The following is a 22792-nucleotide window of genomic DNA, read 5'->3' on the forward strand; positions in this document are numbered from 1 at the left end:
TGGAAGCTTTCAAGAAGAGACTGGACAATCATTGGTCTCCTGCTTGAGCATGGGGTTGAACTAAATGACCTCCAAGGTCCCTTCCAACTCTGTTATTTTGTAAGGGTCTCCTGCTTAGCAAGGGGCTGGACTAGAAGACCTCCAAGGTCCCTTCCAACTCTGTTATTTTGTAAGGGTCTCCTGCTTAGCAAGGGGCTGGACTAGAAGACCTCCAAGGTCCCTTCCAACTCTGTTATTTTGTAAGGGTCTCCTGCTTAGCAAGGGGCTGGACTAGAAGACCTCCAAGGTCCCTTCCAACTCTGTTATTTTGTAAGGGTCTCCTGCTTAGCAAGGGGCTGGACTAGAAGACCTCCAAGGTCCCTTCCAACTCTGTTATTTTGTAAGGGTCTCCTGCTTAGCAAGGGGTTGGACTAGAAGACCTCCAAGGTCCCTTCCAACTCTTATACTGTAAGGGTCTCTCCTGTTTAGCAAGGGGTTGGACTAGAAGACCTCCAAGGTCCCTTCCAACTCTTATACTGTAAGGGTCTCCTGTTTAGCAAGGGGGTTGGACTAGAAGACCTCCAAGGTCCCTTCCAACTCTTATACTGTAAGGGTCTCCTGTTTAGCAAGGGGTTGGACTAGAAGACCTCCAAGGTCCCTTCCAACTCTTATTTATTTATTTATTTATATTTGGTGCTTCTAGACCGCCCCCTCTCCCAAAAGGGACTGTAAGGGTCTCCTGTTTAGCAAGGGGGTTGGACTAGAAGACCTCCAAGGTCCCTTCCAACTCTTATACTGTAAGGGTCTCCTGCTTAGCAAGGGATTGGACTAGAAGACCTCCAAGGTCCCTTCCAACTCTTATACTGTAAGGGTCTCTCCTGTTTAGCAAGGGGTTGGACTAGAAGACCTCTAAGGTCCCTTCCAACTCTGTTATACTGTAAGGGTCTCCTGCTTGAGCAGGGGGGTTGGACTAGATGACCTCCAAGGTCCCTTCCAACTCTGTTATACTGTAAGGGTCTCCTGCTTAGCAAGGGGTTGGACTAGAAGACCTCCAAGGTCCCTTCCAACTCTGTTATACTGTAAGGGTCTCCTGCTTGAGCAAGGAGGTTGGACTAGATGACCTCCAAGGTCCCTTCCAACTCTGTTATACTGTAAGGGTTTCCTGCTTGAGCAAGGGGGTTGGACTAGATGACCTCCAAGGTCCCTTCTAACTCTGATCTGTAATATATTGGGGGGGGCTCTCCATGGCGGTCGTAAATCGAGGACTGCTCGTCCTGTGGCGTCGTCTTCCCCTTCCCTCCCTCCCTCCCTCCCTCTCTCTCTCTCTCGTCAGCCTCCTGACGCACGTCTCTCTCTCTCCCTCTCCCTCTCCCTCTCCCTGAACGTGGGAAGGCATCGAGGCGTGGCCGCGGCGGCTCCTCCTCCTCGTGGCGGGGCGAGCGAACGTGGCAGCCGGCGGAGGAGGCCCCCCGGCCGAGCCTTCCCGCCCCTCCATTTTGCACCGGGCGCAGAGCGGGAGGCTGAGGTGAGGCGGCGCGTGGGGGGCTTCCCTTCACAGGGAGGGGGGGGAAGGGTCTTCTCTGAGGGGGGGGGAGAGAAACACACATTACGATATATAATTTTTATTATGGGTGAGGGTCGCGTCTGGCTTTAACTTTGAGGGGGCGGGAGGGAGGCTCCTCACGGCCGCTTCCCCGCCTCCCGCAGTTCCCCTCACGGAGGGCTCGTGTCGCCCCTCGCGCCCGCCCGTTTCACGCGAGCACGCGCCTGGGGCCTCAGCGCCGCGGAGGGAGGGAGGGAGGGGAGGCTCGGAGGGGGAAGGGGGGGCACGCACACGCGCCGGCCGACGGGGCGAATCGCCGAGACGTGGCAATGCCGGCCGGCGCTTGCGCACACGGCGGCAAAGTCGGCCTGAACAGCCGCCCCGCCCCACCCCTCCCGTAGCCCCGTGGCATGTCGGGAGTCGTAGTTCTCTTGGGCGGCCTGCAACTTTCTGTGGCTTCGTTGTTTTCTTCTTCTCTCTTTTCCTCTTTTGCCTTTTCATGTTTTCTTTCTTTGGGACTCATTCTCTTTATTTCTCCCACCTTTGCTTTTTCTTTCTTTCTTTTTTTTCTTTGCTGGTTTTTTCCCCCTCCCCTTTTGGCCTAATTCTCACTCACTCACTCTCTTTCTTTTTATCTCTTTCTTTCTCTCCCTTCCACTCTCTTTCTTTCTTCATTTCTTTCTCTTACTTTCTTTCTCTCCCTCCCTTCCACTTTCTCTCTCTCAATTCCTTTCTCTCTCTCTCTTACTTTCCCTCCCTTCCACTTTCTCTCTCTCAATTCCTTTCTCTCTCTCTCTTACTTTCCCTCCCTTCCACTTTCTCTCTCTCAATTCCTTTCTTTCTCTCTCTCTTACTTTCACTCCCTTCCTCTCTTTCAGTCTCTTTTTCTCTTTCTTTCTCTTCCTTTTTCTCTCTCTCTTACTTTCACTCCCTCCCTTCCTCTCTCTCTCTCTCTTTCACTCTCTTTCTCTCTCTCTTACTTTCCCTCCCTTCCTCTCTCTCCCTCTTTCTCCCCTCTCTCTTTTTCTCTGTCTTTCACTCCCTCCCTCTCTCTCTCTCTCTCTTTGTGAAATAATTTCACTCTTTGCCAGAAGTGCAGAAGTTATTTTTGGCATCCGGCGAATGGTGGGGTGGGGGTGTTTTAGTTGTCCCACCATCAGGTCTAGTAGTTAAAGCATCAGAAGACTAAAAAAAAAACATGGGAGACCTGAGTTCTAGTCCTACTTTAGTATGCAGCTGCAAGCCTAAAAGATGACTTGAGTGGCGCGGTGGCTTAGCGGTGGAGCTCTCGCCTCACAATCAGGAGGCTGTGAGTTCAATCCTTAGGTAGAGGCTGATTTTTCTCTCTCCCTGGGCATGTTGAGAATATATCTGCTAAAAAAAAACCTCCGCATTGGCGACACGAAAGGCATCTGGCCAGTAAATACGTCTGGCTTTAACCATTCAGTTGCCCAGATTCCACCCCCCCCAAGGGATTATGGGATCATTAAAAGAAGATGATTGGCTATCCCTCTTTTTTATTTCTTTTCCTCTCCTCCAGGACAAATTTTGAAGCACAATGGAAGGTGTCGTCCTGTGAAGAGGGAAACCAGCAGGAGGGCAGGTGAGTGATCCATCCAGTTAAGTCCAGGTTGTCCTTCACTTAGTCACTTTGTGATCAGTTGAAGTTAAAACCTATCTGGAAAGAAAGGGGACTTACGATCAGATCCAGAATTCCGAAATGGATTATCCTCTCCTGCCTGAGCAGGGGGTTTGACTGGATGACCTCCAATGTCCCTTCCAACTCTGTTATCTTCTTCATTCCAACTGTCATCCCCTCCCCTCTCAGTCATGTGACTGCATTTTGGGCACCTGGCAACACAACCACATTTTCAGCCATTTGGAGTGTCATGTGGTCACTTCCAATGACCACAAACCCAGGCACATCCAATTTTTTGGCACAACTATGCCAAGGGGAGCAATGGATTCACTTAATGACCATAGCATTCGTTTAATGAACCGCTGCAAAAAAAAAAAAGCCCTGTAAAATTGTGTCAGTTGTGTGACCAGCGGCCATTTTACTCCTATTGTGACTTTTCACCGTTGTGGGTGGTCTCTATGAGACTAAAACATATGAAGAATGGTTGCAGGAACTGGGCCTGGCTAGTCAAGAAAAGGCCAGGGGAGACACGATAGCATCCTTCCAATATTTGAGGGCTGCCCTAGAGAGGAGGAAGGGGGTCAAGCTATTTTCCAAAGCACCTGAAGGCCACACAAGGAATAATGGATGGAAACTGACCAAGGAGAGATTCAATTTAGGAATAAGGAGGAATTTTCTGACCGGGAGAACAATCAACCCATGGAACAGAAGTTGCCTTCGGAGGTTGTGGGAGCTTCATCCCTGGAGGCTTTCAAGAAGAGGCTGGACTGCCCTCTGTCAGAAATGGTGGAGGGTCTCCTGCTTGAGCAGAGGGTTGGAGTAGATGACCTACAAGGTCCCGTCCGACTCTGTTAATCTGTTATTATGGTCGTAACTCAAGGACTACCTGCAGAGTCTCCAGGATTAAAAGCAGACCATCTTGTAAAGAATTATATCAGAAGAAAGGTCCTCGACTTACGATCATCATTTCTGCCGCTAAGCGAGACAATTGTTAAGTGAGTTTTGCTCCATTTTACAACCTTTCTTGACATGGGTTGTTAAATAGTCACTGCAGTTGTTAAGTTAGTAATAGGCTTGCTTAGTGAATCTGGCTTCTCCATTCGCTTCTGACCCTTTGTCAGAAGTTGATCCCGAAGCGCTGCAACCGTCGTAAACATGAGTCAGTGGCCAAGGATCTGAATTTTGATCACGTGACCACGGGGATGCTATAATAGTTGGAACTGAAAAACGGTCATAAGTCACCCTTTTCAGTGACGTCGTAACTTGGGTCACTGGCTTTTTGATGCTAAATATTTGGATGAGGAATTTTGCGATGGGAATTCCTCCCCGTTTTACCACCTTCCTTGTTGTTAAGTGAATCCCTGCCGCTGGTAAGTCAGTCGCCCGGTTGTTAAGCGAAGCGGTCTTCCCCATCGACTCAGCTTATCCTACGGTCGCAAAAGGGTGACGCCGCTGTGAAAAACGTCGTATTTTTTAATTGACGCCGTAACTTCCAAGTCACTAAGTGAACTGTTGTAAGTCGGGAACTGCCTGTTCTGTCCCTCGTTTATCGATTGATTTGGTTGTGCCTTGTTGGATTCAGCGATTCTCCTTATCTTCACTATGCTGTTCCTTTTCCCCCAGGATTGTGTTCCTGAAATAACAACATGATGGAAGAGAGCGGGATAGAGACCACGCCCCCCACGACCCCCCCACCCACCACAGCCTGGGCGGCTTCTCCTCCTGCACCCCCGGTCTCACGAGGTATCCCTTCTCCCACCGTGTCCCATCTTCCCCATGTTGGCACCCAGACGTTTCCCGATTTCCCTGCAAAATAACTTGGGTGGGGTGGGGTGGTTGAACAATTGGGGGTCACACCACCCACCCTAGACAAATTCGTAAACTTTCAGCAAGGTACCGTATTTTTTGGAGGATAAGATGCTCCGGAGTCTAAGACACACCTTAGTTTTTGGGGAGGGAAATAAGAAGAAGAAAAATTATATCTCAACCCTGGTGTCCTGAGCGAGGCTTCCCGAGAGCCTGAAGCCAACTCCTGGTCCCGACAAAAAACCCTTTTATTAATTGACTGTGAATTTTGCTCGTTCACATCCAGCAAAGTCTTTCAAGGAGGATTTACAGTCACAGACCTTCTCTGGCTTGGAGAGCTGCCAGGCTGAGATCTGCAAAATGTGGCCAGGAGTCTCGGATGGTCACGAACCAATTAAGCGAACTAATTGTCTCTCCTGCAAGCTCCACTCCCCTGGCGCTCCTTTTTTATTCCCTCTGGGAGGGGCCCTTCATCGTCCACCTGTGGCTTTACTCCCAAGTTGACTCGTATTCTTTAGCTGTTCCCTTTGGCAGCTCTGCGCATGCGCACACTGGGAACAGGCTCCAGCTGTTGTTCTGCCTCACTGATGTCTGATTCCGAAGGCAGCTGATAACTGAGATATAACTGTAGCCCCCTCTCTGCCTCCGACACAGAGCCCTCCTCAGAGCCTTCCAGGACTGGCCAAGGTTCCTCCCCAACCCTCCTCACTGTCCGAATCGGCTGCCACAACACCTACCAGCATCCATCAGTATTCAACTGGCGAGTGTCCTTAACAAACAGCATGGTCAGCTTCAGCACATTAGTTCGCTCATTGTGAGCTCCCGCGCGTTCCCCATGCCAACACATTGGGCTGATGGGAAGCTTCAAAAACAGCTGATGGTCTCAGGGAACTCCAGTGAGCAAAGCACGGAAGCGGTCAGACAAGGCAGCAGCCGTTCCTGGTTGGCATTTTGGCCTCCGCGCCTCGCGTTTTTCACCCTCCAAACGCTCCGCTTGAGATCCGTTCAAGGCTGCGGGGATCGCCAAAGCACATCGCCGCCCGAAAACACGATGCGCAGAGGCCGAAAACGCCAATGCGTGGAGGTGGCGATCGGCGGCAAGGTGCTCTGGGGATCCGCAGCCTTGAATGGGTCTCAAACGGAGCATTCAGAGGCTGAAAACGCCAGCCACGGAGGGGATGATGGTCTGTTGCAATCCCTGCAGCCTGGAACAGGTCTAAAATGCGGCATGTCGAGGCTGAACGGTGGGGGCCGGTGGGTGGGCGGGACTATATTTGGTATATAAGACACGCCCAAATTTTCACCCTCTTTTAGGGGGTGAAAAAAGTGTGTCTTATAATCCAAAAAATACGGTAATTCCATTTCACCCTCTTGGCCAATCCATTCCTTAGTTGTGGGAATCTCCTAAGTCTTTCCATCTCCATACACGCACACAAGAGACGTGCTGCGGTAATTTGAAAACAGATAGTCCTCGAGTTAGGACCACAATGGAGCCCCAAATTTACGTTGCTAAGTGAAACGCTTCTTAAGGGAATATAAAACCAATTTAAAACAATAAAAACTAGCCCAAATGGATCAAATCAATGAATGGAGTACAGCAGGGGTGTCCAAACTTGGGAACTTTAAGACTTGTGGACTTCAACTCCCAGAATTCCCCAGCCAGCAGAGCTGGAGTACAGGATAACAAAATCAAATTTTTTTTTTGCCACCTTCTGGCAAGCCAAGTCAATAGGGAAGCCGAATTCCCTTAACAACCGTGTTGCTATCTTAAACGCAGTGGATTTACCTCAGGACTATGGCAAGCCAAGTCGTAAAATGGGGCGAAACTCAACGGATGTTTTGTTTAGCGACATACATTGTGGTCGTAACCCGAGGACTGCCTCTATTTCCCATGTCTATACTCCCTTCAAGGAAGGGTCTCCTGGAGCCAATTTTAATACCCTTTCTTTGTCTGTTTTTTTTCTCTCCTCACCGCAGCCCCTGTCCCAAAGGATCCCCCTACCTCCTTTTTTCCCTCTCCCGTCTTCTCTCCCGCCGCACCCCCTCTGGTCTCCTCCCTTCCTTCTGCACCCCCCGCCTCCCTTTTGCCTCCGGCAGCCATTTGCACAAACCCCCCTCCTGGGCCCGCCGGCCTGCCCCCCATCGCTACTCCGATGACCTCCGCTTTTGGTACCCCCGTGACTCAGTTTCCAGCAGCTTCGCCTCCGCCGAGCTGTGCTCCCGGGCCGCCGGGGTTTTCCGTGCCTCCCACTGGGCCTCCGATCTCCGGCTTTTCCATGACTTCCAGCTATGACATCACGAAAGGCCACGCGGGACGAGCGCCCCAGACCCCTCTGATGCCCTCCTACACAGCTCTGCCAGTCACAGGTACGCAGAAAAGCTTTCCTTGCTTCCAAAGATGATGGAAATTGAAGAAATGCCTTCTTTGGCCTTCTGGGTTCTAAACACCAGTGCCTGGCTCAAACCATGGGGTGTCAGGTCCCAAAGATGCTTTTTTCAGGAGGCAACTGGGCTTCCTGGTTTTTTTTCTTTTGAAGACATTTCGCTTCCCCTCCAAGAAGCTTCTTCAGCTCTGACTGGATGGTGGGGAACGCTAGGATTATCCTCCTTGCAGACAGCTGGTCATTTGCATCCTTTTAGAGGGTCACTGAGGCCACTTGGAGGTTTATTTGTGTCTTTAAATACATTTCCCTTCTCCTCCAAGAAGCTTCTTCAGCTCTGACTGGATGGTGGGGAATGGAATGGTTTATATTCCTTGCAGGCAGCTGTTCATTTGCATCCTTTTAGAGGGTCCTTGAGACAACCTGGGGGTTTATTTGTGTCCTCAGGGTCACTTGAGTGGTGCAAATGGTTCCTGTAATCTGCAATTTTTCCCCCTCTGGAAATCCATTCCTACTCCCCCACCATTCCAAGGGTGTCCATCCCAAATTGTATAGCTAAAAGTCGGTAAAGATTCTCCATCCTCCAAGATCATGGTTATCCCAAAGATGCTTTTTCAAGAGGCAACTGGACTTCTGTGGTTTTTTCTTTTGAAGATGTTTCTCTTCTCATCCAAGAAGCTTCTTCAGCTCTGACTGGATGGTGGGGAAGGGAAGGATTTATATTCCTTGCAGATAGATGGTCATTTGCATCCTTTTAGAGGGTCGCTGAGACCACTTGGAGATTTATCTGTGCTCTTAAAGACTTGTTTCTCATCCAAGAACTTCTTCAGCTCTGACTGGATGGTGGGGAAGGGAAGGATTTATATTCCTTGCAGACAGCTGGTCATTTGGTTCCTTTCAGAGGTTCGTTGAGGCCACTTGGAGGTTTATTGTGTCCTCAGGGTCCCCTGAGTGGTGCAAATGGTTCCTGTAGTCTGCAATTTGTTTCCCTCTGGAAAACCATTCCTACTCCCCCACCATTCCAAGGGTGTCCATCCCAAATTGTATAGCTAAAAGTTGGTAAAGATTCTCCATCATCCAAGATCATGGTTATCCCAAAGATGCTTTTTCAAGAGGCAACTGGACTTTTGTGGTTTTTTCTTTTGAAGATGTTTCTCTTCTCATCCAACAAGCTTTTGACCGGATGGTGGATGGTGGTCATTGACCAGCCGCCTGCAAGGAGTATAAATCCTTCCATTCCCCACCATCCAGTCAGAGCTGAAGAAGCTTCTTGGATGAGAAGCGAAACATCTTTAAAGAAGACACAAATAAACCTCCAAGTGGCCTCAACGACCCTCTAAAAGGATGCAAATGACCAGCTGTCTGCGAGGAGGATAAATCCTTCCCTTCCCCACCATCCAGTCAGAGCTGAAGAAGCTTCTTGGATGAGAAGCAAAATGTATTTAAAGAAGACACAAATAAACCTCCAAGTGGCCCCAACGACCCTCTAAAAGGATGCAAATGACCAGCTGCCTGCAAGGAGTATAAATCCTTCCATCTTCCACCATTTAGTCAGAGCTATAGAAGCTTCTTGGATGAGAAGCAAAACGTCTTCAAAGAAAAAAAACCAGAATGTCCAGTTGCCTCCTGAAAAAAAAAGCACCTTTGGGACAAGCAGGATGGCTGAGAATCTCTACAGACATTGGATGTCATGGCTTAACATGCATATATTCTGATTTTTCAGGTCCTTTGGCAAGCCCTCTGTCACAGCCCGTCCCTATGTCTACCTCGGCCTTACCGAGCGGCTCTTCCATCACTTTTCCAGAGGATCACGGAGACCCCCAAAACATCGGGGTGCACAACGAAGCAGCCGCGGGAGGACTTTGGGGCTTTATAAAAGTAAGCGGTGCTTTTCTAGCGGCCACATAATGCAGTGGTCCCCAGGTTTGGCGGCTTGGTGGCCGGCTGGAGGGAGGCGAGGGGAATCGCGCTGCGTGAGGGGCAGGCCGTCGCATGTGCTCGCAGCTCAGCACGTGAACTGCTGTACGTTGAGGACTACTACACCTGTACTATAAAGTCTGAAGCGAACAACAAGGTTAATACAAGGGTTAACCCAAAATTGCACACTTTAAGAAATGTGGGCTTTTAACTTCCGGAATTCCCCAGCCGGCCTGTCCAACTCATACCAGTAGTCCTCGACTTGCAACAACCCATTTAGCGACCGTTCAAAGTTACAACGGTATTGGAAAAAAATTGACATGACCATTTTTTCCCAGCTCCATTTCTAGCATCCCCATGTTCAAAATTCAGTCTCTCGGCCTCGGGTTTGTATTTATGACCATCGCTGCATCTGAGGTCACTCATACAGACCGCAATAAAAACAATATACAAAAATTAACTATTTTTGAAACCCATAAAAACACATTAAATAATATACTGTACAGCCTATTATTTAATGTGTTTTATGGGTTTTATGGGTTCCTAAAAATAGTTAATTTTTGTATATTGTTTTTATTGTGGTCTGTACACCGCCCCGAGTCCCTTTGGGGAGAGGGGGCGGTCTATAAATTTAATAAAATTAAAATTAAATTAAATTAATAACCAAGTTGCTAACTAAACCCAACTGCAGTGATTCCCTTAAGAACGTGGCAAGGAAGGTCGTAAAATGGAGCAGAACTCGCTTTACGAATGTCTCCCTTAACAACATAAATGTTGGGTCTCCCTTGTGGTCGTACGTCGAGGACTACCTCTACTGGGGGTTGGAATTTTTGGAACTGCATGCTGATTTAAAGTTGGCGGGATAGAGAAACTGGCCAATCTATCCTGCTGTTACTGATTCAGGAGATGCTGAAGATCCCATTTCTTCCCCCAAATAACCATCTGGAATGCTAGCAAAGGACAGATGTAACTGCCGTATATTTTCGGAGTATAAGACGCACCTTTTCCCCCGGCTAAAAAAGGATGAAAATTTGGGTGCGTCTTATACACTGAATGCAGCCCCACCCACCCACCGTCCCCCCACTCTTTGGCCTCTGCCTCCCAGCAATTTAGCTCATTGCAGCAAACGGGGAAATTGGGGCTTATGGAGGCTGCAATAGGCCATAGCAATCCCTGCAGCCTGAAACAGCTGATGAGCGGGAGGCCCCTGCTGAAATTGAGAGTGAAACTGGGAGGCAGAGGCAGATTTTTTTTTCTTGTGCTAATCAGGCTGTTTGCTGCAAGGAGATAAGTCAATAACTATAAATGCCTATCGAATGTTCAAATTATTAGACTTATTTTTTAAAGACTGCTTTATTATTGCTCTAGACAGCTTAACAAAATGAAGAAGCTTCTTAAAATAAACGCTTGATCTGAAGGGAGGCCCCGTGTTATGGTATCTTCTTTTAAATAGCAGAGAATAACTATACTTCCAGAAAGCCATATCAATTTTAACAGCATCTGTACAAGTATAGTCTGAAATGTAACACTGCAAACAGCGTATATCGTTTGCTGTTTGCTGCAAGGAGGCAAATTGCTGGGAGGCAGAGGCAGATTTTTTCCCTTTGTTTTCCTCTCCAAAATCTAGGGGTGCCTTGTACTTTGGAGCGTCTTATACTCCGAAAAATACGATATGTTCGGGGCTCATGTTTGCCTGGCAGACAAGCCAAGTTTGGTGACTTCCATATTTGTTCCCTCCAGGGCGTGGCTGGCAATCCTGTGGTCAAGTCAGTGCTGGATAAAACCAAACACTCGGTGGAAACGGTGATCACAACACTGGATCCTGGCATGGCCCCGTATATCAGTAAGGGAAGCTGCAATGTATTGTGTCCCCTTGAACCAGGACTTTGCCTGCTCTTTACTGTCAGTCCTGCCCCAATCAAGTCCCTTAGGAAAGAAAGACTCTCGACTACGTTTAGTTCAATGGACCCCAAACCTTTGGCAACAGGGAGTGGTTCCATGGAGAGAGCTTTTTCCATGGACTGGAGGGGCGTGGTTTCACACGTTGCCTGCATCCCATGGATGGGGCTTCCCTTGTTGTGTGGCCCAGTTTCTGGCATGCCGCAAACCAGTGCTGGTCAATGGACTAAGGGTTGGGACCCCAATTTAGGTGAAGTGATAGGTTCTTTTACTAAAGGTTGCTAGTTGTAGCCAGCATACCTGGAAACTTTTAAGACTTCTGGACTTCAACTCCCAGAATTCCCCAGCCAACAAACTTGGCAGCTTTAAGACTTCTGGACTTCAACTCCCAGAATTCCCCAGCCAGCAAACTTGGCAGCTTTAAGACTCCTGGACTTCAATTCTGAGAATTCCTTAGCTAGAAAATTTGGCAGTTTTAAGACTGCTGGACTTCAACTCCCAGAATTCCCCAGCTAGCATGGCTGGCTGAGGAATTCTGAGAGTTGAAGTCCACAAATCTTAAAAGTAGCCAAGGTTGGAGGCACTTAGTTTAAGAAACTGTTTTCTGCAGCAGCACAATTTGGAAGCATCCGTTCTTGGCACTCAGGCTTCCTTCTGGTCCAACACTCACAGCCATCCATTATTCCTGGGAAAACCATCGCTTTGACTCTAGGAACATTTCTTGGCAAGGTTTTTCAAGTGTGTTTCGCGATAAAGGCTACCTTCTTAAGTTAGGGTGTGGCCAGCCTGTTTCGGCCTTGTCTTGGGCACCAATGTAATTTTGGGTGTTTCTGCTTTTTAGAATCTGGAGGGGAGTTGGACATCGTGGTCACCTCCCTGAAGGAGATCAAGGTCGCTGCAGTGAGACAAGCATTCCAGGATGTCTTTGGTATGGCTACCGTAACGGGGGAAGACGGCCACTCCAACATAGCTCCCCAGCCTGTGGGCTACGCAGCTGGATTGAAAGTGAGTGGTTTGGGAAAGGGTTGGAATTTCCAAAGATTTGGAGAAGAATAGAAGATTAAGGTTAGAATAGAATAGAATTAGAATGAATTAGAATGAGGAACAGAATCGAAAAATTCTGAATCGGGATAGGATAGAAGAATTCTGAATAGAAATAGAATAGAATAGAATAAGGAATAGAATAGAATTAGAATTAGGAATAGAACAGAAAAATTTGGGATAGGATAGGATAGGATAGAAAATATGGAATGGAATGGAATAGAAGAATTCTGAATAGAATTAGAATAGAATAAGGAATAGAATAAGTAATAGAATAGAATTAGAATTAGGAATAGAATAGAAAAATTAGGAATAGGATAGGATAGAATAGAAACATGGAATGGAATAGAAGGATTCTGAATAGAATTAGAATAGAATAAGGAATAGAATAGAATAAAGAATAGAATTAGAATTAGGAATAGAATAGAAAAATTAGGGATAGGATAGGATAGAATAGAAAATATGGAATGGAATGGAATAGAAGAATTCTGAATAGAATTAGAATAGAATAGAATAGAATAAGGAATGGAATAGAATTAGAATTAGGAATAGAATAGAAAAATTAGGAATAGGATAGAATAGAAAAATGGAATGGAATGGAATAGAAGAATTCTGAATAGAATAAGGAATAGAATAGAATAAGGAATAGAATAGAAAAATTGGGAATAGGATAGAATAGAAAATATGGAATGGAATGGAATAGAAGAATTCTGAATAGAAATAGAATTAGAATTAGAATTAATAGAATAGAATTAGAATAGAATAAATTTCTTTATTGGCCAAGTGTCATTGGACACAGGAGGAATTTGTCTTCGGTGCATAAGCTCTCAAGTGTACATAAAAGATATAAGTGATAAATCACGATCACAGTCATAAAATACGTTCATCATAAACATCATAAATCATAAGCCATGCGTGCACTTAAAGAGTCGGGTACACACAATATGCTGAATTCTCAACTCAGTTTGGGAAAAGGCAATGTTTTTGTTTTTTTTACTGAGCCAACAAATAAACCAGATAAGATCTTAATGGGAGGAACTGGTTCACATGTTAAGCCAAGACAAACGGGGCTACTTTGATTCCCACGGCTGCTGAATCACATTTTGAGCCTAGCTGAGCATTTTGTGCAAACTCAGCCTGAAAGTCATACATCCTTCCATTCCCCCCACCATCCAGCCAGCCAGAGCTGAAGAAGCTTCTTGGATGAGAAGCGAAACGTCTTCAAAAGAATAAAAACAAGGAAGTCCTCGGGTGTCTTCTATAAAGTTTAAATTGTACACAATATGCCGAATGGAAATAAATCCAGCGGTCAGCTGGGCAGTTTCGGTCCCGGGGCAGCACGTTAACAGGATCGCAATTTGATTTGGTGTCTTCCAATCCTTGATTTTGGTTTAGTGGACGTGGTTGGTCTGAAGTTAAGTGGCCAGCTCTGTCTTGATTTGGTTCTTTCCTTGACTTCTAGGGGGCCCAAGAGAGGCTGGACGGTTTACGCAGAACCGGGGTCATTCACCAGAAGCAGCCAGCTGTGTCCGTGGAGAGCTTCATCGCAGAATTGCTCCCTGACAAGTAAGATGAAGGGGTTCAAACACAGCTGGGAATCATTGGGAGTTAAATGATGGAACGCAATCTAAAATCTTTCCCCCCCCAAAAAAATATTTACAGATGGTTTGATATTAGCTGCCTGATCCTGGAGGATCCGGTCCATGGGATTCACCTGGAAAGCTTTACTCAAGCCACACCGATACCTGTGGAATACATACAACAGGTGAGTCTTTCTTCTTCCCCCCGTCTTCCTTTCATTCTCTCCTCCTCTCTCCCTTTCTTTTTCTATTGTTTTAGGTGTCTCTTTCAAATCTCAGTTTATGTTTCCTTGGGATGGTATTTCTGCCAACCCAAATATAATTTGGTATCATTTCTTTATTCCCTTCACTAATCTAATCCCCCCTTCTTTATATCTCGCTCTTGAATATATACTTATATGTTCAATATTTTCTTTTCTGTTTTTCTAACATCTTTTTAATATTATGGCCACCAAAACTTTGTTTGGCCTCACCAGTCCAGTATATAGTGTCCCAATCACTTCAGGGGTGATCTTAATTCTACTCCTGTAGTAATGCAACCTGGGACTGCGTTGGCTTTTTTGGTGGCTGCAGCACATGGCTGGCTCAGGAGACTTTGTGACTTTGGCCACACCCAAAACCACTGAGCACACATATACACACCTCATTGTTAGCACACTCCCCAACTGGACAATTCCACGCCATCGTGTTGCCTTCAGTTGCTAGCCCTGATGTAACTTAACAACACGTTCTGTGCAGCAGCAGCAGCTGGAATTGGTCAGGCTTTTTTTTATAAACCAAATTCTCTGTCTGCTCCCAAGGTTTCAAGACAGGTAGTCCTCGACTTACCACAGCTCATTTAGTGACCGTTCAAAGTTACCAGGGCACTGGGGAAAAAAGTGAGTTATGACCATTTTTCACACTGAACAATGGGGCAGTATTCCCCATGGTCGCATGATCAAAATTCAGAAGCTTGGCAAATGATTCATATTTACTTTCTCTGTGGATCACATGATCCCTTTTTGCGACCTTCTGACAAGCAAAGGCAATGGGGGAAGCCAGATTCACTTAACAACCAGGTTGCTAACTTACCAAGGGATACGGTGGCTCAGGGGCTAAGACGCTGAGCTTGTCAATCAGAAAAGTCAGTGGTTTGAATCCCTAGTGCCGCATAAGGAAGTGAGCTCCTGTTACTTGTCCCAGCTTCTGCAGTTCGAAAGGACATAAAAATGCAAGTAGGAAAATAGGCACCACCTTTGGTGGGAAGGGAACAGCGTTCCGGGCGCCTTTGGTGTTGAGTCATGCCGGCCACATGACCACGGAGACGTCTTCGGACAGCGCTGGCTCTTGGGCTTAGAAACGGAGAGGAGCACCGCCCCCTAGAGTCGGGAACGACTAGCACATATGTGCGAGGGGAATCTTTTACCTTTACCTTACTAACTTATCAACCGCAGGGATTCACTGAACAATTGTGCCAAGAAAAATCGTAAACTGGGGCAAAACTCACTTCACAAATGTCTCACTGAATAACACAACACTTGGGCTCAATTGTGGTTGTAAATTGAGGACTTCCTGTACTAAGAACATTCCCCTCTAACCAACAGGTTGCTCATTCCCATCTCCCACAAATACCGTCGCAGAGTAAAACACACGGAGGAACCCACAGCCCTCAGCGTGCTTCTCCGCTCACCCTTCGTCTCCCTTCGTTTTTGCAGGCGCAAAGTTTGACTCCCACAGACTACAACCTCCGGTGGTCGGGGCTGTTGGTGACGGTGGGCGAGGTGATCGCCAGGAACATGCCACCCGTCAGCCGTACCGACTGGCACGTGGCCTTCACGGGCATGTCGCGCCAACAGATGATCTACAGCGCAGCCAAAGCCATCGCAGGAATGTACAAGCAGCGTTTACCCCAAAGGACCGTTTGAAAGGAAAAATCGGAACATCCCCGCAACCATGGAAGCAACAAGCATGGTTTGGGGAGGGGGGGGGGGGGACACAGGACACACACAGTTTACTCACCGTTTCCCACCCTGGTGCTACCCCGTCGTGCGTCGAGCTGGAGTTTCCAGGTTTGCAGACAAGCAATTTTGGAAAAGCACCAGGTTAGAGAAAAGTTGCATTCGTTAAAATAAATTTTCAAAGAGGTGCACATTTCAAGTTAAAACAGTAAAGCTGTTGATCTATTAAAGTTTTGTAATTCGGGGCCGGAGAATTATTCCACTTGGAATAATTGGAAATCCAAAATCTGAAAATCCCATTTCTTGGTTTTTTTGATGTTTGCAAGGATGGACGACAGTCGGGTATAAATATTTGGCCTTGTGAAATAACCCCCTTTTTCAATTTTGTTATCTGTCTTGTCTTCATCCTAGGGAATTAAGATAGAGGCAACCAAAATGGGATTTTTAAAACCGAGAGAGACAAAAATCCCAGATTTGTCCACATCTTGCAAAAGTTAACTCCGATCCAGCGACATTCTTGGGATCTTCCAAAAATAGGGCATTACGCAATAGTTGTAATGCAAGGGTTCTTTTCTATTTGATTTTATTTTTAAAGGTGAGTTTTATACGAGGCTCCCGTTTAAATCGTTCATTTTACGCAAAGGCCTTTTAAACCGATTTAGTTCAGGCCTACAGTTCAAATCATGGAATTTAAAACGCTGTTTTCAAAACAATTGAACTGTTCGGTCGAATTTGATCCAGAGATTTTGTTTTGTTTTAACATTTTCAGCATTTTGCTTCCAGCAAATCTATTCAGGGGAATTGCCTTCCCTTCAATTTCAGAATTAAAATTTGTTCAGCTGTCTCATCAGACGGTTAGTATAAATCATTACGTGTTAAGTGTCCATTCAAGAAAAACCATCTCCTGATGATGTAGACTCCTGACTGTTAATACGAGCAGATAAATTGCAATTTGTTGGCAGTTAAATGTAATTGCGACTTTCGGAAAAGCCAATTCTTATCCCTTTTCTGTCTCTGTTCTCTATCTCATATTCTGTACTTGGATGCTGTCAATTCCTATTTATAAACTGCTAAGAAAGAGGATATTTTGATAAGGTTTAGTACAAGCTTCTCAAATTTATACTGCTTTCTAGAGACTTTCAAAATACAATTTTATATAGAATACCTGTCTAGCCAGTTTCTTAATATTTTCCCAAGAATGTTACTTGTTTTGATGTAAATCAGAATTAAATCAATACTGCTCCAAGTAGAACTGTTGTATGTTTTTCCCCTTAAAGCATTTAAGCATCTTCAGCAGATTATCAATCAGAATAGAGCTGGAAGGGACCTTGGAGGTCTTCTAGTCCAACCTCCTACTCAAGCAGGGGACCTTATACGATTTCAGACATGGCTGTCGAGTCTCTTCTTTAAAACCCATTCATGTTTTAGTCTCCACTTGAATCATCGTAGTTGCTCTTCTCTGCACTTTTTCCAGTCTCAACAATTTCTTTTTGTAACGTGACCAAAACTGGATGCAATATTTCAGGTGTGGCCTTACTAAGGTTTTATTTCGTGTGATTGATTCTATCCCTCTGTGTATACAACTAAGGATTGTGTTAGCTTTGGGGCTGTTGCCGCAGAGTTGGCTCATGTTTAAGTGACTGTCCACACATTTCTTTCAAACTTGACTTTTCTTGCCATATTTGTTAAGTGAGTCACTGCAGTTGTTAAATTGGCAACATGGTTAAATGACTCTGACTTCCCCATTGGCTTTGCTTGTCAGGTCACAAAAGATGTGTATACAACTAAGGCTGTAACTAATATGACCCCGGACGCTGCAATCGTCATAAATAGGAACCAGTTGTCAAGTAAAACACGGGAGCATGGGGAATAATGGTTGTAAGTCATTTTTTCAGTGTCATCGTAACTTAGTCATTAAATGAACTGTTGTAAGTCAAGGAGTATATATATACATATACATATACACATATTGCATTTGTGCTGATAAATAAATAAAGGGAGACTAGTATAGATCTATTTCAAGCTATTTAGCTCTCATCAGCTAGCCATACCCTTACTGGGAATTCAACCTTCAATTCCCAGTAAGGGCATGGGTAGCTGATGAGAGCTAAATAGCTTGAAATAGATCTATGCTAGTCTCCCTTAATCCGCACAAATGCAACACAAAGGTAACAAGGCAACATAAAAAGAAAATGGCCTTCTGCCTGGATGGCTCCTAGGGTGAGCTGATAGACTGAAAAGGAAGCAGTATGCTCCCTCCCATATTTGGTCATACCAGGGGTTGTGACACAATGTATACATACACACATAATGCTCTATGTATGCGTGTGTTGCAGCATAATTCTGGAACACCTTGAGCAATTTCAACCAAACTTGGTACACAGACTTACTCTCTGCAAAAAAATACTGTGAGGGCAAGGTACCCCTAACACCCCTTGGGGGAGGTGTTCTGTTAAGATACAGCCTGTTGTTCCTTCAAATTTCTACTGTACTGCCATAAAATGGTTTCTACTGTACAGCAGTGAAGTTGCCATGGTAACAGCTTCACAGTACTCCACAAGGCTTCCTCTGGTACATTTCCCCCCCTCTAAATACTTGGGCAATGCCAGGTTATCGGCTAGTGAATCATAAACAAGCATCAGATCAAAGAAACGCCGTGTTAATACCAGAGTTTTTAGTCTCCTTTGCCCCACGGACAAATCTTGAAATGATCAAATGATAAATTTAGGAAACCTGAATGCTGCCCCCCCCCCCTTTCACTTCGAACAAGATATTCCTTTCACTCACTGGTTGTTAACACACTTAACTTTATTAAAGGAGACAAGTGTCTGGGGCACACAGAAATTATTCAATCCGGCACTAACGAAAGAGGCTGAATTCATTTAATCCAGAGTTAAACACCAAGTTTAATAAAAACATGTGAATGCAGACTTTCATTGACCAAAGGATTACAAAAAGAACCATAATCTATCTGAAAACATGTTTTATTTTTTATAATTTTTAAAAATAGCTTTAAATTCAATACAGTAACCAAAAACTGATATTGGTAGTCCTCATCTTATGACAATTTAGCCCCAAATATACAACGCCAAGTGAGAAATTTGTTAAGTCAGTTTTGCTCATTTAGGACTTGGCTTCCCCACTGACTTGTGATCACGTGTCCTTGGGACACAGCAACCGTCATAAATGTGAGTCAGTTGTCCAGCATCCAAATGTAAAACATGCAATTATGGGGATGCTGCAAGTCTGAAATGTGAAAAATTGTCACGTTTTTCAGTGCTGTTGTAAGTTTAAACGGTCATTAAAAGTCCAGGACTACCTATATCTTTTGTTTAATATGCATATTTTTGAGGGTTCAATTCAAGATCATCACTCAAATAAATCCAAGTATTTTTGCAATTCCTGCCAACTTCTCTCACGTCCCAAAGATTTTTTTCCCTTAAAAACATTCCCAAATGCCACAGATTTGATGTGCCTCATTATATTGGGATCCTCTTCGGCCAATATGAGCAACTTGAAAGGGTGTCTTTTTTCCTCTCCCTAACAAGACCCACAAAAAGCAAAATTAATTTTAATTAATTTAGTTAATTTAATGAACACAAGTATTACGGCAAGCCTTCTGAAATTCCATGTGGAAGGATTCCCATTCCTCCCAACTGTTAGGAAATGATGTTAAAATCCCATTGCAATCCAGGTTTTGGAGTTAGCAATCCTATTGCATGGAATCCTAGGGGTGGAAGGGACCTTAGAGATCTTCTAGTCCAACCCAAGGGACAAGGTCATAGATCATTGTGACAAATACTTGTCCAATCTTTTCTTCAAAACCTCCAATGATGGAGCACCAACTCTGGGAGGCAAATTATTTCCCCATTGCCCAATTTTTCTGCAGTTTTGTTATTTTATGCCATGGCTGACCAAGCTGACAAAAAGGCAATACAGGTTGTCAACTTACAACAGTTCACTTAGTGACTTGCTTGAAGTTACAACGGGGACTGAAAAAAAGCGACCATTTTGGCATACCCCAGGATCACAATTCTGACACTTGGCAACTGATTCGTATTTATGACAGTTGCATTGTCCCAGGATCCTCTCTTTTGCGACCTTCTGACAATCAATGGAGAAGCCAGATTCACTTAGCTGTGTGACTCATTTAAAAGCTGCAGTGATTTACTTAACTGCAGCAAGAGATTTTATAAAAATGGGGCAAACCTCCCTTAACATAAACCTCTCCCACTTAGCAACACAAATTTTGGGCTCAATTGTGGTCGTAAGTCAAGGGCTACCTGCATTTCCTTTTATCCATCTTTTAAGAACTAGGTGGCATTCCTAAAACAAAAGAACAAATAGCTAAGCAAAGCAAAAGCAAACTTTTTACAGTCGTTTCAATTTTTTCCCTTTCCAACCGATTAATAAGATTATTAATACATTACAGAAGAATATCACTGCAGGTGGACCGGCATTATTGGACCAAGCATGGTGAGGCCACGCTAATGGGACTCTTCAAGTGTTGCTTCAAAAGCTCTGCAGCTAATCCACAAACCCCCCCCCCAAAAAAATCTCAGGCCACATCATTGCTCTTGTGGCAAACTTTGCCGAAATCTCCTCCCAGGCATGAATTATCCCAGTTCCAACGGGTGTTTCTTTTGCTGGTGTTCAAGATGCAACCGGAAACTCTTGCGTGGGGATTCTAGCCCCGATGAGCAGAACTGAAGTGAGTCTTTTACTTCAGAAGCGTACAAAAAAGGACCCCAAAACACACCCACCCTACTGCATCTGGATGAAAAAGCAAGGGCATCGCAGGGACTTGAACCCCGTCCTGGAATCCAGGAGTGCCAACCACCAATGCCTTTTGCTTTTTTTTTTTGGTTTGGGCCATGCAGCAAGGTGAAAAGCAAAACCTGAGAAAACAACAACTTGTTCTCTCAGGAAAAGAAAAACCTTTTTTGCGTTTTTTTGTTCCTGCTTCCACTTCTGACCACGTAGGTACCACGACCTGAAAGAGTCTTAGCAGAATTGCAAACACCCTCCCTCCCTCCCCACCCACGGCCACCTACACTGCCTAAGCCCTAGGTCGGCCAACAGGCTCCCCACCACCACCCGCATTATGTCCCTCAAAGACAGGAAACACCGATGGCTTCGTTGCTATGGTTTCAAAAGGTACAGCATTTCTTCGTTACTTTTCTTTGTTGCTAACACACTTTATAAGAGATTTTACTCAATTTGTGCCTGGCACAACGAACATCGTAGGAAAAGTGTAAAAAACAAAATTTACCTTCCTCGAACTGGGCGCTGTTGGCTTCCAACTTTACAAGTTACAAGTGGCAACATTTGCTCTGATGTTTTCAAATATGTTTTTAACAGATTACCTTGTGAACAGCAGCCCTGGGCCGGATCCAAGTTTTAGCATGAAGTCAACTGCTTTTTTGTGTTTTTTTTTGTGGTGTTTTGAGCTACCTGTTGTTGAACAGCTTGTTCCTGGAAAATTCTTAGCAAAAAAAACCTGGTTGCAGTACAACCCCCTACCCTCCTTCACCCTGCGAGGCTGGCAATTACTACCATGGTTTTAAAGGACCGTTAGGCATTGGGGGGCAAAATCAAAGGATGACAACCACCTGTTGCATTTAACTGCAAGATGGCTGGTCCAGAGACATCTTTTCTGCACAAGTTTGGTGATTATTCCAAACAAGCCGGTCTCACTCCATTTTTTTTTTGTAAATTTTAAAACATCTGCCTCTGTTGTAATATTGTTACAGGGTCCATTTTAAGGAGTACCTGTTGATGAGGATACCGGAGACTTTTAAGTACACCAGGTTCTCAACTCATACCTCCACACCCAAAGGGTGGGGTTCTTACAGAGCCAGTCTTAAGATGCCCTCCACTCAGCAGCATGAAGCTGGGTTAAACTACAGAGGCAGAATGGAGACCAGTTAACGTCTCCAGTTTTTCCTACCTTTGTAATATCGCAGCATGGAAAATAAAAATGTGTTCACCTGTTTCATTTTTGTCCACTGCAGTGTGAGAGTCCTGTCTGGAGGAGGAGGTTCCTTCTACTGATCTGTGAAAAGCAATCTAGACCCCCCCCCCTCAAGGGTGCCCCCAACAGCTCCTCCCATTAATCCCATCACATAAGGAGGGAGAGAGAAAATGGGTCTTCAGGAAGGCTATTCTTACTGGAGTGGCTTCTGTGCCGCCTCGTGAGGAGCTGGTGGTTTTTTTTTTTTTTTTTGGAGTGTTGTTGTGTTCTTGAATCAAAACTGTTAAGAAAATACAACAGGAAGAAACCCACACAACAAAGCATTCCACTTGGGGGTCAGGAATTGGGTAGAAATGTGAAGGTGACTTGCCAGTTAAGCTTCCTGGAGCTGTGATTTCTTGTGCCAATTAGAGCCTAAGGTGCATCTGGAAAAAAACTAAAGGCTTCAGTACCCACCCCCCAAGCCCTCCCCCGGAAGAAAAAGTCACACAGGTTACCTAAAAAGCAGTACCGCCAACTGCACTCGTCTCTCAGCCAAACAAGAACTGGCTACACTGCAGGATTTGTATGGGATGCTCAGAAATCTCCTTTCAAACCACAGGCATTTTTTTTTTCTGTCACTCAACTGGATTCTCTCTTTCAACTAGTATTATTACTCTGCCCAAGAAAAGCCGGGTTCATATGCTCTACACAAGCAGATCAAGCACACTGCGCATCACATTACTTGCCAACTGAACAGACGGGCGTCAGAGTGTGTTTTTTTTTTCTCTTGGTGGAGTCTGAAAAAAAAGAACTGGAAGAAAACAGTGAGCCCCCCCTCCCCCTTACACACACCAAGCTGCCACCAAAACATTGTGCCATGATTACATGAGTTAACTCACTGCCAAGGCCTTCACAGGAAGCACTGCGTAAAGGGTGGGAGCAAAAGTTGCGTACATCGCACCCTGGAGAACTTTGCAAACAGAAGCCTCTGAAACATAACACCAAACAAATGGTTGCCCCTATAATCCCCCCCCAACCCTTCCATGGGTGGAATTGGAACAGATGTCACTAGTGCTACAAGAGACTGATGCAAGCAGATTTAAGTGGCATGCAG

General features: G+C 45.3%; 1 protein-coding gene across 1 annotated transcript; it reads left to right on the forward strand.

Annotated features, from left to right (window-relative positions):
• The first annotated feature begins 1397 nt into the window (after positions 1-1397).
• PRRC1 (proline rich coiled-coil 1) lies at positions 1398-16968 on the forward strand. Its single transcript, XM_081968551.1, has 10 exons — positions 1398-1504; positions 3063-3125; positions 4785-4904; positions 6945-7334; positions 9072-9226; positions 11006-11108; positions 12006-12169; positions 13668-13771; positions 13868-13970; positions 15480-16968. The coding sequence occupies exons 3-10, from the start codon at positions 4808-4810 to the stop codon at positions 15687-15689; spliced, it is 1326 nt and encodes a 441-aa protein (XP_081824677.1). The 5' UTR covers positions 1398-1504; positions 3063-3125; positions 4785-4807; the 3' UTR covers positions 15690-16968.
• Positions 16969-22792: the final 5824 nt, after the last annotated feature.

The sequence above is a fragment of the Natrix helvetica genome (genome assembly GCF_964273705.1).
Source record: "Natrix helvetica genome assembly, chromosome: 16".
Lineage (NCBI taxonomy): Eukaryota > Metazoa > Chordata > Lepidosauria > Squamata > Natricidae > Natrix > Natrix helvetica.

Excerpts from the sequence above, each read along its gene's own strand:
- PRRC1 (XM_081968551.1), top strand. The coding sequence starts at position 4,808 with ATGATGGAAGAGAGCGGGATAGAGACCACGCCCCCCACGACCCCCCCA. Across the intron at positions 7,335-9,071 it reads CACAGCTCTGCCAGTCACAG|GTCCTTTGGCAAGCCCTCTG; the intron begins GTACGCAGAAAA and ends CTGATTTTTCAG. Across the intron at positions 12,170-13,667 it reads GCTACGCAGCTGGATTGAAA|GGGGCCCAAGAGAGGCTGGA; the intron begins GTGAGTGGTTTG and ends CTTGACTTCTAG.